Source organism: Oncorhynchus mykiss, chromosome 20 (assembly GCF_013265735.2).
Source record: "Oncorhynchus mykiss isolate Arlee chromosome 20, USDA_OmykA_1.1, whole genome shotgun sequence".
In the NCBI taxonomy this organism is placed as follows: domain Eukaryota; kingdom Metazoa; phylum Chordata; class Actinopteri; order Salmoniformes; family Salmonidae; genus Oncorhynchus; species Oncorhynchus mykiss.
The window spans coordinates 6,700,672-6,714,920 of NC_048584.1; the positions used below are offsets into that span (position 1 = coordinate 6,700,672).

At 43.6% G+C, this 14,249-nt stretch overlaps 1 protein-coding gene across 7 annotated transcripts in view; it reads left to right on the forward strand.

Annotated features, from left to right (window-relative positions):
* Window positions 1-7,416, forward strand: part of spag9b (sperm associated antigen 9b) — a 50,946-nt gene extending 43,530 nt beyond the window's left edge. For all 7 annotated transcript variants that reach the window (XM_036955660.1, XM_036955661.1, XM_036955662.1 and 4 more), the window contains 10 exons: window positions 64-273; window positions 3,408-3,576; window positions 3,659-3,787; window positions 3,874-4,022; window positions 4,120-4,268; window positions 4,425-4,596; window positions 4,949-5,062; window positions 5,551-5,724; window positions 5,816-5,953; window positions 6,090-7,416. In XM_036955660.1, the coding sequence (XP_036811555.1) occupies window positions 64-273; window positions 3,408-3,576; window positions 3,659-3,787; window positions 3,874-4,022; window positions 4,120-4,268; window positions 4,425-4,596; window positions 4,949-5,062; window positions 5,551-5,724; window positions 5,816-5,953; window positions 6,090-6,202 (1,517 nt within the window). In that variant the 3' untranslated portion in view covers window positions 6,203-7,416. The remainder of the gene's footprint in view (window positions 1-63; window positions 274-3,407; window positions 3,577-3,658; window positions 3,788-3,873; window positions 4,023-4,119; window positions 4,269-4,424; window positions 4,597-4,948; window positions 5,063-5,550; window positions 5,725-5,815; window positions 5,954-6,089) is intronic.
* Window positions 7,417-14,249: the final 6,833 nt, after the last annotated feature.

Genomic DNA, 14,249 nt, shown 5'->3' on the forward strand with positions numbered 1-14,249 from the left:
GTTTTTGTTTTGATTGTAGCTAATCATACCATGTTTGTTTATACATGTTTATGTGTGTGTCAGGTGCCAGAGAGACAGACTATCCGGCAGGGGAGGAGGTGCCCCATGACGCAGGGTCGGGTGCTGAGGGCGGGACTCTGCAAGCCAGCACAACCAGTATTTGCTCAATGGGTGAAGCTGGAGTGCTGGCAGGGATCAATGTGGTTGGCTGCTCTACAGAGGGGGCAGTGGCTACCCCCCAGACAGCAGGAGCAGAGAATGACACCGACACCGGTAAGATTAGTACACCCACGCAGGCATACAGTTGAAGTCGGAAGTTTACATACACTTAGGTTGGAGTCATTAAAACTCGTTTTTCAACCACTCCACAAATTTCTTGTTAACAAACTATAGTTTTGGCAAGTTAGTTGTGTCATGCACGAAGTAGATGTCTTAAGTAATTTTTCCAACAATTGTTTACAGACAGATAATTTCCCTTATAATTCACTGTATCACAATTCCAGTGGGTCAGAAGTTCACATACACTTTAACGGTTGTGCCGTTAAACAGCTTGGAAAATTCCAGAAAATTGTGTCATGGCTTTAGAAGATTCTGATAGGCTAATTGGCATCATTTGAGTCAGTTGGAGGTGTACCTGTGGATGTATTTGAAGGCCTACCTTCAAACTCCTTGCCTCTTTGCTTGACATCATGGGAAAATGAAAAGACATCAGCCAAGACCTCAGAAAAAAAAAATGTAGACCTCCACAAGTCTGGTTCATCCTTGAGAGCAATTTCCAAATGCCTGAAGGTACCACGTTCATCAGTACAAACAATAGTACGCAAGTATAAACACCATGGGACCATGCAGCCGTCATACCGCTCAGGAAGGAGACGCGTTCTGTCTCCTAGAGATGAACATACTTTGGTGCGAAAAGTGCAAATCAATCCCAGAACAACAGCAAAGGACCTTGTGAAGATGCTGGAGGAAACGGGTACAAAAGTATCTACTGTGCCTTGCGAAAGTATTCGGCCCCCTTGAACTTTGCGACCTTTTGCCACATTTCAGGCTTCAAACATAAAGACATAAAACTGTATTTTTTTGTGAAGAATCAACAACAAGTGGGACACAATCATGAAGTGGAACGACATTTATTGGATATTTCAAACTGAAAACTGCTGTTCACAAATGCTCTCCATCCAACCTCACTGAGCTCGAGCTGTTTTGCAAGGAGGAATGGGAAAAAATGTCAGTCTCTCGATGTGCAAAACTGATAGAGACATACCCCAAGTGACTTACAGCTGTAATCGCAGCAAAAGGTGGCGCTACAAAGTATTAACTTAAGGGGGCTGAATAATTTTGTACGCCCAATTTTTCAGTTTTTGATTTGTTAAAAAAGTTTGAAATATCCAATAAATGTCGTTCCACTTCATGATTGTGTCCCACTTGTTGTTGATTCTTCACAAAAAAATACAGTTTTATATCTTTATGTTTGAAGCCTGAAATGTGGCAAAAGGTCGCAAAGTTCAAGGGGGCCGAATACTTTTGCAAGGCACTGTATATCCACAGTAAAACGAGTCCTATATCGACGTAACCTGAAAGGCACCTCAGCAAGGAAGAAGCCACTGCTCCAAAACCGCCATTAAAAAGCCAGACTACGTTTTGCAACTGCACATGGGGACAAAGATCGTACTTTTTGGAAAAATGTCCTCTGTCAGATGAAACAAAAATAGAACTGTTTGGCCTTTATGACCATCGTTATGTTTGGAGGAAAAAGGGGGATGCATGCATGCCGAAGAACACCATCCCAACCGTGAAGCACGGGGGTGGCAGCATCATGTTGTGGGGGTGCTTTGCTGCAGGAGGGACTGGTGCACTTCACAAAATAGATGGCGGTAGGAAAATTATGTGGATATATTGAAGCAACATCTCAAGACATCAGTCAGGAAGTTAAAGCTTGGACGCAAATGGGTCTTCCAAATGGACAATGACCCCAAACATTCTTCCAAATGGACAATGACCCCAAGCATTCTTCCAAAGTTGTGGCATAATGGCTTACGGACAAAGTCTAGGTATTGGAGTGGCCACCACAAAGCCCTGACCTCAATCCTATAGAAAATTTGTGGGCAGAACTGAAAGTGTGTGTGTGAGCAAGGAGGCCTACAAACCTGACTCCGTTACACCAGCTCTGTCAGGAGGAATGGGCCAGAATTCACCCAACTTATAGTGGGAAGCTTGTGGAAGGCTACCTGAAACGTTTGACCCATGTTAAACAATTTAAAGGAAATGCTACCAAATGCCAATTGAGTGTATGTGAACTTCTGACCCACTGGCAATGTGATGAAAGAAATAAAAGCTGAAATAGATCATTCTCTCTTATTATTCTGACATTTCACATTTTTAAAATAAAGTGTTGATCCTAACTGACCTAAGACAGGGAGTGTTTACTAGGATTAAATGTCAGGAATTGTGAAACTGAGTTTAAATGTATTTGGCTACAGTGTATGTAAACTTCTGACTTCAACTGTACACACACACACACACACACACACACGTATCTTTTTTGTTGTTGTGTGTTTGTCTTTTTGGTCTCGTATCCTCCGCTCCAGACACCAAGCCCCTCCCCCTGCCACTCACCACAACAACGTGGAAAGCTCATTTCCCTCCTTCAACAAGCAGTCAACTCATATGGACACCGAAACACATTGAGACATTTTACTGTAATAGAGGAGAACGTAACCTTTGCCCTTTTATGTCTCGACTCCCAAAATGTAGAAGAGAGCAGACGATACTAAGATGGGAGTATCCATTGAAGTGATTGTGTAAAATGAATGCTCAGTTTCTGTCGTGTGCGGCACCTTGTACAGCTTGCTGCATATGATCCAGACTGTATGCTAGCAGTCTAGCCTGTGTTTTATAAATGTGCAAAGAGCATAAAAATACGCATTTAAATACGGAATTGGCAACTCGTTCTCATTCTGCGAAATAAGCATCTTCTTATCCAGGTAGGCCACTTGATTTCAACATCCTAAACTCAGTGAACAGGCTGGGTTGTTCAAACAGTTGGAGACGGACAGGAGGGTGTATTCATAACAGATCAACTGTTCTAACATGTTAGCAAGCAAATAGATCCATGTAAAGCTAGACTTTAAATATAAAGATTAGCTACTCACTAGCAGGTGGGCCTGTGCTTGAGAGATTGTTAACGCCTGCTACCAGAAGGTAGCCATTTATTAGTGAATGTGCATTTTGCGTGGTTCTGGTTAAATGTGTAACAAAAAGGCTGTTTTCATAGACCAGATCAGTGATTATGGCAAAAAAAAAGCAATAATATTTGCTTCTCCTGTCCTTCCCTAAGTCAAAAGTGATTATCTATTGAATACTCTGCTCTTACACCTACAGTATCTCCTTCTCTCCTCTCTGTGTAGGCGCCAAGGCTGCAGAGGAGGCTACTGAAGCTACAGAGGCCAGTGCGGGTCCTGCAGGCTCGGAGCATGACTTAAGTCAGAGGGGAGTCTACACGGAACATGTCTTCACTGACCCTCTGGGAGTACAGAGCACTAGTCCTGGGGAGACGCCAGCCAACTACACACAGAGGTATGGGATACAGGGATGCACACACACCACACATACACACCACACACACACATACACACTAACATCCTGTTTCTGTTCTCAGGGAGTCTGATCTGGTAAAGGATGGTGTTAGCTCCAACCCTAACCCAGAGGAGCAGGACCTGATGAGAGAAGAAGCCCAGAAGATGAGCAGTGTTTTACCCACCATGTGGCTTGGGGCACAGAACGGATGGTGAGACGCCGATCGATTTAATCAATCAGATCAGTTTATCAATCCCATATTGTTCTCATCAGTCAAATGTGTGTGTGTGTTCCCAGTGTGTACGTGCACTCGTCAGTGGCCCAGTGGAGGAAGTGTCTCCACTCTATAAAACTGAAGGACTCTGTCCTGGGCATCGTCCATGTGAAGGGGAGAGTGTTGGTGTCTCTGGCTGATGGAACACTGGCGATCTTCCACAGAGGAGTGGGTAAGGCTGATATGTTTTTTAGTTTCTTGTGTGACTGTGTCCATTTAAAGGATTCCTACATTGGTGCTCTCACCGCTCTTACTCTCCCCCTCTCCAGATGGTCAGTGGGACCTGACTAACTACCACCTACTAGACCTGGGCAGACCCCACCACTCTGTCCGCTGTATGACCGTGGTTCACGACAAGGTCTGGTGTGGCTACAGGAACAAGATCTACGTGGTCCAGCCCAAAGCCATGAAGATAGAGGTACGTCTGACCCGTTCATGGACGCACGCACGCACAAGAACCCCCCCCCCCCCCCCCCCCCCCCCACACTCACACAGACTCACACAGACTCAGTCCACAGATTATAGTTGTAATCCTCCTCTCCTTTTCCATCCCTCCCCCTCTCCTCCACTGTAGAAGTCGTTTGATGCCCACCCCCGTAAAGAGAGCCAGGTGAGACAGCTGGCGGGGGAAGGAGATGGTATCTGGGTGTCCATCCGACTGGACTCTACTCTGAGACTGTTCCATTCCCACACACACCAACACCTGCAGGACGTTGACATAGAGCCCTACGTCAGCAAGATGCTGGGTGAGGAACCAAGGCCATTTACACCTGTTGCAGTTGATGTAGGTATTGTGTGTTCTACGTTCTACGCTTCTAAAGCAACTTGATTGTGGTGTTTGTGTCCTCATTGTTAGCTAGTTTTGACTGATATGGGACAAGGGTTCACAGCATTAGCAAGCCCAAGTGACATACAGGAAATACAGACCCATACTTCTAAAGCAACTTGATTGTGGTGTTTGTGTCCTCATTGTTAGCTAGTTTTGACTGATATGGGACAAGGGTTCACAGCATTAGCAAGCCCAAGTGACATACAGGAAATACAGACCCATACTTCATTATTCCTCTTTTCTTAATGTGTCATGTTGGTCTCCCTCAGGTACGGGGAAGCTGGGCTTCTCCTTTGTCAGGATCACAGCTCTCACGGTGTCCTGTAACCGTCTTTGGGTCGGCACTGGCAATGGAGTCATCATCTCTATACCTCTCACTGACAGTAAGGGGAAGTAATGTCTCTCTCCCACTCTCCATCCCCCTCTCTATGCCCCCACTACTCTCTCCCCAATCTCTATTTAATGATGCATCTCTCTCCATCCTTCTCTCTCCCCTCCCAATCTCTATTTAATGATGCATCTCTCTCCATCCTTCTCTCTCCCCTCCCAATCTCTATTTAATGATGCATCTCTCTCCATCCTTCTCTCTCCCCTCCCAATCTCTATTTAATGATGCATCTCTCTCCATCCTTCTCTCTCCCCTCCCAATCTCTATTTAATGATGCATCTCTCTCCATCCTTCTCTCTCCCCTCCCAATCTCTATTTAATGATGCATCTCTCTCCATCCTTCTCTCCCCTCCCAATCTCTATTTAATGATACATCTCTCTCTGCATCCTTCTCTTTCCCCTCCCATTCTCTATTTAATGAAAAATCTCTCTCCATCCTTCCATCTGTCCACCCTCTCTATTTAACGATGAATCTCTCTCTAGACGATAAGGTGATGGCAGGGCCAGGTAAACCTGGCGGAGTGATCCGTGTGTATGGTGATGAGAACAGTGACAAGGTGACGGCTGGAACCTTCGTACCCTTCTGCTCCATGGCGCACGCTCAGCTCTGTTTCCATGGTCACCGAGACGCAGTCAAGTTCTTCACCGCTGTCCCAGGTAACTTCACTTCTCTTCCCTCTCTTCTTCTCCTCCTCGTCCTCTCCTCCTCGTCCTGCCTTTTAACTGATCAAGGTCCCCCCTCCCCCAGGTCATGTGATCCCGTCAGGTGCAGGCGGAGCAGCGGAGGCTGGGGGTGACAACGGGGCAGAGGAGCACCCTCAAAAGCAGTTTGGCAAGTCTGTTCTGGTGATGAGTGGAGGAGAGGGATACATCGACTTCAGGATGGGTGAGTTGGCATGGACCATCACATCACACTGACAAGTACAGTCAGTATATGGCAGGGCATGAAAACATAGATATTTGTATGAGATGAAGTGGCTTAATGTGTGTGTGTGTGTCTTTGTGTGTGTGTGCGCGTGTAGGTGATGAGACTGAAGAGCCACTGGACGAGCCCACTCTGAAGCTGCAGCCGTTCCTGGCCAAAGCTGAGAGGAGTCACCTGATCGTCTGGCAGGTCATGGACAGCCAGGACTGAACTGTAACTTCTGACCATGCCACGGCGATGAGGAGCCTATTTAAAGCAGGAACAAAGCTGTCCATTCAGATTCACTCTTTTGCATGTTTATTTATTTTCTTCTAATTTTGGTTTTGTATCTTTGTTTTGTTTTATGTTTTTTTAATTCAATGTTTTATTTTACTTATTGTATTGTATTTTAAATCTGATACAAGCCCGTCGCGCTTCTATTATTATTATTATTATTATTATTATTATTATTATTATTATTATTATTACCGCTATTACTACTATAATGATTATTAGTGAAAACAAAAAAAATGGTGATTTAATTTTCTTAGATCATATTTTGTACCTGGTTTTCTATTGGATGCTTAGGGTCCAACCCCTCTGTCCAAATACCGTGTGGTGTTTGGTGGAATCAATGCAGGGTCAGGGTGTGTCTTTGGCCTCCCCCTCTGTGCTTTCTTTCAGATAGACGGCGAGGAGACAATAGTGTATAAGAGACCTGCTCACAGGAGCATAATGATGGTTTATTGGTTATGATGTGTTTTCAAATGCAAAACCAGATCGACCCCATGATGTCTCACATCGTCCAATAAGAAAGAAGGGATTACAGGACAATCCAGCAAGTGAGCCAATCTTGAGTGTCCTGAATGACACAGGCGTGCTCTTCTTGCGTGATCTATTGTATTTTGTGAGAACATGGCTCTTGATTGTATGAAAGACCGTTTTTAATCAATTGTAAGAGTTTTCTGGACCTGGGATCAGTGTTGTCCTCCATGACTGGGCTTATGTTTAGGCTAACCTAATAGAGCTCTGATCAATCATGTCCGTAGCTGCTGGGGCAGAGAATCGCTTTGTTTCAGTACTTTGGAAATGCACCTTTTCTTTCTAGGGGTAATGATTGACAGGATTTAAATAGGATGGATACATATAGATTCATAATTTATTACCTCACGGAAGGAAGGCAGTGTTGCATTGCAAGAGTGTTGGAACAGGGCTTCCGTCTTTAGTTTCTGGGCCGCTGCTCTCCCGCCTTCCCTCCCTCCCACCAGCTAGAGCTTGCAGACACTTTACGAAAATCAACGGCTGCCTTATGTTTGAGAGTTGAGAAAAAATATGTTGAAAACTACATTATGGACTTTAAGTGTGACAGATTTATTTATTCCTATGTGAAAGAATGTTACTTGGCCGGTTACCAAATAAAGTAAATGTGTGGCCTTGTAGCAGCATGTTCAGCCCCGTCTCTCTGTAAATACAATAACATTTTGCCAGACCGTCTTTGTTAAAATGATCATGGTGTATAGAATAGAGAGAGATTTTTCAGCTGTCATCTCTGCAAATAAACTAAGAGCACTCTCCGAGAGCAGAGATGTTGGTGAATAATAGCCAGCTTCTCCACTTCTGGAGTCTTTTTTGTACGCTGAGAGTAGATGTTACCCATAGGCACAGATCTAGGATCAGTTTATCTTCTCTAAATCCCAACATGAAACATTAAGGGGAACAACTTAACAACTGACCTTAGATCAGTGTCTAGGAACAACTTATTTCTTCTACCTTTTGTACACTAGAGGGCAGGGTGGCTCCCCCATAGGTTGCTATGATACTGACGTTTTCAGACTCTAAGCCTATTTTTATGAACTTTTTGTACATTTAGTCTTTTTAGACTCTGGTTGCATCTAAAATGACACATTGATTCCCCATCTAGTACACTATTTTGGCCAGGCTAGTTGAAAAAGTAGTGCACTAGAAAGGGGGTAAGGTTTCATGTGTCTCTGGTCTGTGCATCAACAGATTTAGCTGGTGTCTGTCCTGAGGGGTCAAAGTGTGTGTTTCTTTCCAGAAGACCCCTCATATTGCAGTTCAGCCATTTCAGTATTTATTTCTATGAAAGAGCCTTTATAGTTCAGAATGTAACTTTGTACAATATGAAATATCAACATATGTGTGAGCGAACGACTTGATTCGGTCTTATGTAGCAACATTTGAAATGGTGTTTTTTTTTTTACATTCGATATTATTTTGACAATGATTGTCATTGGAATGGTCAATACATGAGTGGGTGAATTAGAGAGAGAAACTACTGAGCTATGCACTACATCCACAGGGGATGGTTGAGTGTTCTGGGTAGGAGTTGTCACTGGGCAGTGATCTAGGAACAGCTTATTCTTACAAAATCCTTCATTACGGTTAAGGTGAAAGGTGTAAAACATCAGTGCCTAAGATCAGCTTCTTCCTACTCTAACCTGGAGGTTAATGAACAGGTCACAGTCGTCGTCCCCCCCCCCCCCCCCAAACAAAACTGTTTTGTTGCTGTGATGCATCACCTATGTACTGATACAGCGTCTCAGCCTTATTCTTTTAGCATTCAATTAAACTGACTTTTTTTGGGGGGGAAACTCTTGTGTCCTCTCGTTATTTGGCTTTTTTCAACTTATTGAAATCATTCCTAGGTGCTCTTGACTTTACCAGACATGGCTCTTTCCAATACATGAGGTGCACTTAAAATCAACCTCTTAAAAGAGAAAACATTCAGCGTACATATGTGTAAACCAAACACAATGGCTGTCCATGTTAAGCAGTAGCCAGCACCCTGGAGAATGACTGACCAGAGGTTAACTTTGCAGGGAGATAGAGGGTTGTTTTTATTTTATGGCTGTGGAGCGCTGCCTGGTGAAGGTCAAGGAATACCTCTGGAAACATCCTCTCTCGTTCTCTCTTTATTTTGCCCTCTCTCTAATTCTCTGTCACATTATCGATTGCTTTAGGATTGGCAGAAACCAACATTTAGCACAACTCTGTCTCATGTTGCCCTGAAATAGTATCTCTGCTGTATGTGTGTCTACATTAACTGGATAGATGATAACCTTGCAAGGCCAGACAGAGCGCCTGTAATCAATGAAACACCTTGATTTCAATGCAGTGTTTAACTATTGACTTTTTACATATTTCATCATACCATAATATCACACCTGTAGCCTAGCCTACTGCAATAGAGGGGTGGCAGGTAGCCTAGTGGTTAGAGCGGTTGCAAGATAGAATCTCTGAGCTGACAAGGTAAAAATCTGTTCTACCCCTGAACAAGGCAGTTAACACACTGTTCTTAGATTGTCGTTGAAAATAAGAATTTGTTCTTAACTGACTTGCCTAGTTAAATAAAGGTAAAAATCGGACAGGCTCTATTTGAACTCCTGAAAAGAGATCATCCTTCACTGAAGAAAACACATTCACTTTTCTTCCTTGCCACCAGGTGTCAGTGTTGCCCCACAGTCTTGTGGCATCTGGAAGGGGGCATTACTTGAAGCCAATTGAAACACCTCTCCCTTTGCTCTAATTGGCTTTTAACTGTTATTTTCATGGATTTAATGTTCCATTCCATCCCAATAATGTACAAAATCTGCGATGGCACTATAGCCATGTGTGAAATTAGGTGCCTCTATCGCAAAAGCCACAATTGTTTCACTTACCTGCTAGACAATACGGATGGCATAACATTTCTGTTAGTGCATATTAGGGTGTGAGGATGGATGGTGATTTGGACAGGACACATGGAGGGGGTGCCTGGCCTGCTGCGCTGCCCCCTGGCCCACACATTTACACCACCCATATCAGCAGATCATACACACCTCCCTCTCCCTGCTTCCCTGCTCTCTCAGGGTGTAGTGGTTATGTAATGAGCCAGCTGGTGTCTCTAGGGGAGGTTGGCTTGGCCTTGGCCCCATGACGCTTGCAATGCCAGGGTTCTGGGTTCGATTCCCACGGGGGACCAGTATGAAAATGTTGCTTTGTATAAGCGTGTCTGCTAAATGACTAGAATGTTTCGGCACACACCATCCCCCGCTGCCCAGGCCTCTCTGTCTACAGTCCAACCAATAACACTGTGGGGATCACTCTTTCTATTTTATGTAAAGGGTAATATCTCAGGTGCCTGAAACAATCCTGCATTGGCTGCAATGCATGCATGCGTGTCTGTGTTGTCTGCCCAAATGTTTCATTGCAGGGACAGATGGGTGCAATGAGGTAAGTGCTGAATCTGTTGAATGGTCTATTTCTACCACAAGGTATTGTCATTATCATACTCACAGAAAATACTCCACATATAATGTAGGACCCATATCAATTCATCGTTAGCTCTGTCCCTCTGCTGAGGGCAGTTTGTGTCTGGGTGTCACAGTTATCATCAGGTCTTTCAGATCATAGGTGTCACTGGACCCAAACACACAGCTGCAGTCTCTCTCTTTCTTATTCTCTCCATCTCTCTGTTTATCTTCCTCCTCTGTGATGTCTGAGTGTTCCTTCCCCAGCTCTGTCACCAAAGGGGATATGTGTGTGTGTGTGTGTGTGTGTGTGTGTGCGTGCTGACACAGCACATCAAAGGGTCTACTAGAGACGGTGTCTGGGAGAATGAGCTTCAGAATGCAGGCTGCTCGCCCTCGGCCTAGACACACCACACACTCAGACTTAGACATAGTCTGGCAGAGAACAAAACCGATTTTTAGAGTAGACAATCAAATAGAATCCACACACAGACATTTCAGAACAGAATACACTGGGCATTTTGAAAGGAGAGGTCAGGTGATTGGAATCCATTGTCCAAAACATCCTTCCTCTGCCGTAGTGGAGAATCAGCAATTGCTGACCAACTCCTAAATTTGGACCTGAAAATGGATGCCATAGACAGATGAAATTCAGGTTTGGTTTGCCTGCCATTTGCTTCTGCTGGGTTAGTGAAATAGAATACCCGCTCTTCCATACACTCAGATATCTGTGAAAGAGGCTCCTAAAGCCACTCAAAGCTGCACAGACTCAGTGGTTTGAGATAATGCTAACATCTGAAGTCAGTGTCCAATTTCAGCTGTCATGTCCTTATTTCAAGGTCTTTTACGCTGCCCTGCCCTTGAGCAAATAAGTTTAAAACTCTAAAAATAGATGTTTTCCCTGATACAGTAGCTGAGGAGATAGCCACGAGGCTGGAGGAGCTACCGGAGGTGTAATTTCAGACCCTGTAACTATGCAGAAGGCTGTAACAGTCAAATATGCTTTGATTAATCACTTCAAAGACGTTCCAAGGGATTTGTAAAAAAAAAAAAAAAAAGTATAATGGAAATAATTTGTTTAGATCTCTAGGTACCACAAGGACCATTGAATGAGACTAGAAGCTAGATACTATTCATAATAGAACTTCAGGTATGTTTGTTTTTGTGTTTTTCGTGCTTGCCGCTACTATTTTCAGTAGCATAGGACTAGGGGAAATTAGCATGAAAACATAATCTGCATAAATTCAATGATCAGATAAGGAAGCTCGAAGATAAATTGCTTCGATTTCATGTAATTTAATCCATGCAAAAAAATGATGCTTGAGGAGAGAATGTTCCAGAACAGCTCTTTCAAAAGCTGAGGATAAATGTTCCGAATGTTTTGCCACTTGTGCTGCTGAGTCACAATGACCCAATATAGGTATATTTTGATATTACTCCATAGTAAACAATAAATAAATCAATGTTGGTAGCTATTTGGTTGAATTTATTAATGTCTACATTCGGTTTTGACAATTATATCCTATTACCACTAAATGCATACTTTTAAATTATATTATGGGAACTGAACATCAAAAAATATATAAAACATCTTTTTTTTTGTAGAGAGTACCTACGCTACTGCCCCACTAAAACAAATACATACTTAAAAACATGTCATTTTGTCATTGAAACATTTGATACAAATACTGTCATATTCCATTCATTACTATGGAGTACTGCTTCTTCTGAGGAGTACCAATATGGCAGCCGGTGGCTTCAGAGCCTCTCATTGACCATTACATAGCATCAGCAATCCTCTATTGGTCAATATTCATAGGTTGCACCTCCGTCACTCGGTAGCGTCACGCCATTGTTATGAACGTTCTCCAGCTGCCCTCTGCCATTGTGGTGCCCAAAAGTCGTGATAACCGTAGAGAATGTATGTAGCCTCTTTAATATTACTTTATTTTGGCACTTTTTATCATTATTTTCTTAACTCTTTCTTGAACTGCACTGTTTGTAAGTAAAGGCTTGTAAGGAAGCATTTCATGGTAAGGTCGACACTTGTTGTTTTCGGGGCATGTGACAAAAGTTGGATTTGATTCGAATGATAGAGGCCTCTTGGCAGTTTTAGCATGGGCAGCACCATTGAGGGCTCCCACTATGCTTCTGTCATTTTAAAGTAATCAAAGATGTCAACTGGGGTGGGGATTCCTATGGGTAGTAGCCTCAGTGGCGATGCTCGTGCTGCCACAGACGCTACAACGCCACAGATATAAAGATCCTCTATCTCTATGTGATAAACCCAGTCATTCTGTGAAGGCAGGCTAATGACTGTTTCATCTGATTTACAGTATAGTGGCCTGGAATAACCATGGCATTGCTAAAGTAGGCAAATATTTAGTATGAAACAACTTTGCCATCCTTATCATGTGCTCAAATTGACTTTAGACAAATGGCAATGTTGTCATTAGCTAGCAAAGTTAGTCAAAAATAGCTAACCTTGCTAAATCCAGTGGTCTCCTCTCGATCTTAGCCAGCTACTGAGCTTCATCAGGGCTCATTGAGAATGCACTGAGTAGAATGCTCAGTCCTAAAACGAATGTTCAAAACAGTATTGTGAGGAAACATGCAACCCATAGTGAGTTAGAACAACATATTCAGTCTATTAACACACCAAGGTTTACCTGAAGTGAACCAAGACTCCTTGAAACTTTCTTCATGGGATTTCCCCAGACAGTGTTGTGAAAGTTGTTTACTTCCTAAAATGAACCAGTGAGCACAGATAGCGAGGCATTTAGCACGCTCGTGGTGATATGTAGCAGAATTTCAAACTATGTTTACTGCTGGGGTTAACGGTTCATAACAGAATACAAACCATCCCAAAAATACAGTCGAAACCCTAAAAGTAGCCAGATATGGTCACCGTTTGATAATGACACGTGAATAAGATGCTTGTGATCAACCAACCACCATCAACCACTGACTGTATATTCAAACACATAGGAGTAGGTAGGCATGGTTAGGAGCAACGCTGACAGTGATGGCTGTTTCCGAGCCAAAGGCTGCTAGTCCCTCTAACAGGCCTGAGGTCCTGACCCCCACAAGTGGGCAGAGTAAGGAATAGTGAGGAGTAACTCTCTCTCCTGATCAGATTCTCTTCACCTTGCCCAGAGAGAGAAAGGGAGGTAGGAGATGGAATGAAGGTGAAGGGTTGAATGTAGAAGAGAAGGGGTAGAGGAATCGAGGGAGAGAGGTTGTGGAGGGATTGAGGGAGGGAGGGGAGTGATTAGGCCTATAGGAATACAGGGGGCCAGAGAGAAGAGAGTAGTTGAAAGAAGAGTTTAGGACTGACTATAGGGTCACTGCTGCCACATTCCTGTGTTGGTAAGAATCCAGAGGAGTCGTGTGTGTGTGTGTGTGTGTGTGTGTGTGTGTGTGTGTGTGTGTGAGAGAGAGTAAGAGAGAGATAGAAAAGTGATCCTGGAGTTTGACCCACTCCCGAGGATACATACTGGACAAATACTTAATAAGCAAGAGGTTTGTATGAACCTTGCTGTCTGCCTTTCCAACCTAAGAGACAATGTTGCAATTTAGAAATGCAATAAGGCACCTCAGGTCTCCAATGGCTAAGGGCTGTAGTCAGGCACGCTGCTTTGCATCGTGCATAAAAACAGCCCTTAGCCGTGGTATATTGGCCATATGGATTTGCAGCAAGAAGAAAATATTGGCTTCTGTATTAATAGTTGTACTAATGTGCCAGACATTAGTGAAAATAGACGCATGCACAAATGTACACACTGTTAGAGTGTTCACTGACCCATCGGCCCAGAGCAGGAGGATTGGGGTCAGTTTAGAGTGTGTGTGTGTGTGTGTAACAGAGAGAACATCTTAGAAAGAAGATTAGCTATTAGGCTAAGACTGGTCTATATCTGCCATTGATATAGGTGTGTGTGTGTGTGTGTGTGTGTGTGTGTGTGTGTGTGTGTGTGTGTGTGTGTGTGTGTGTGTGTGTGTGTGTGTGTGTGTGTGTGTGTGTGTGTGTG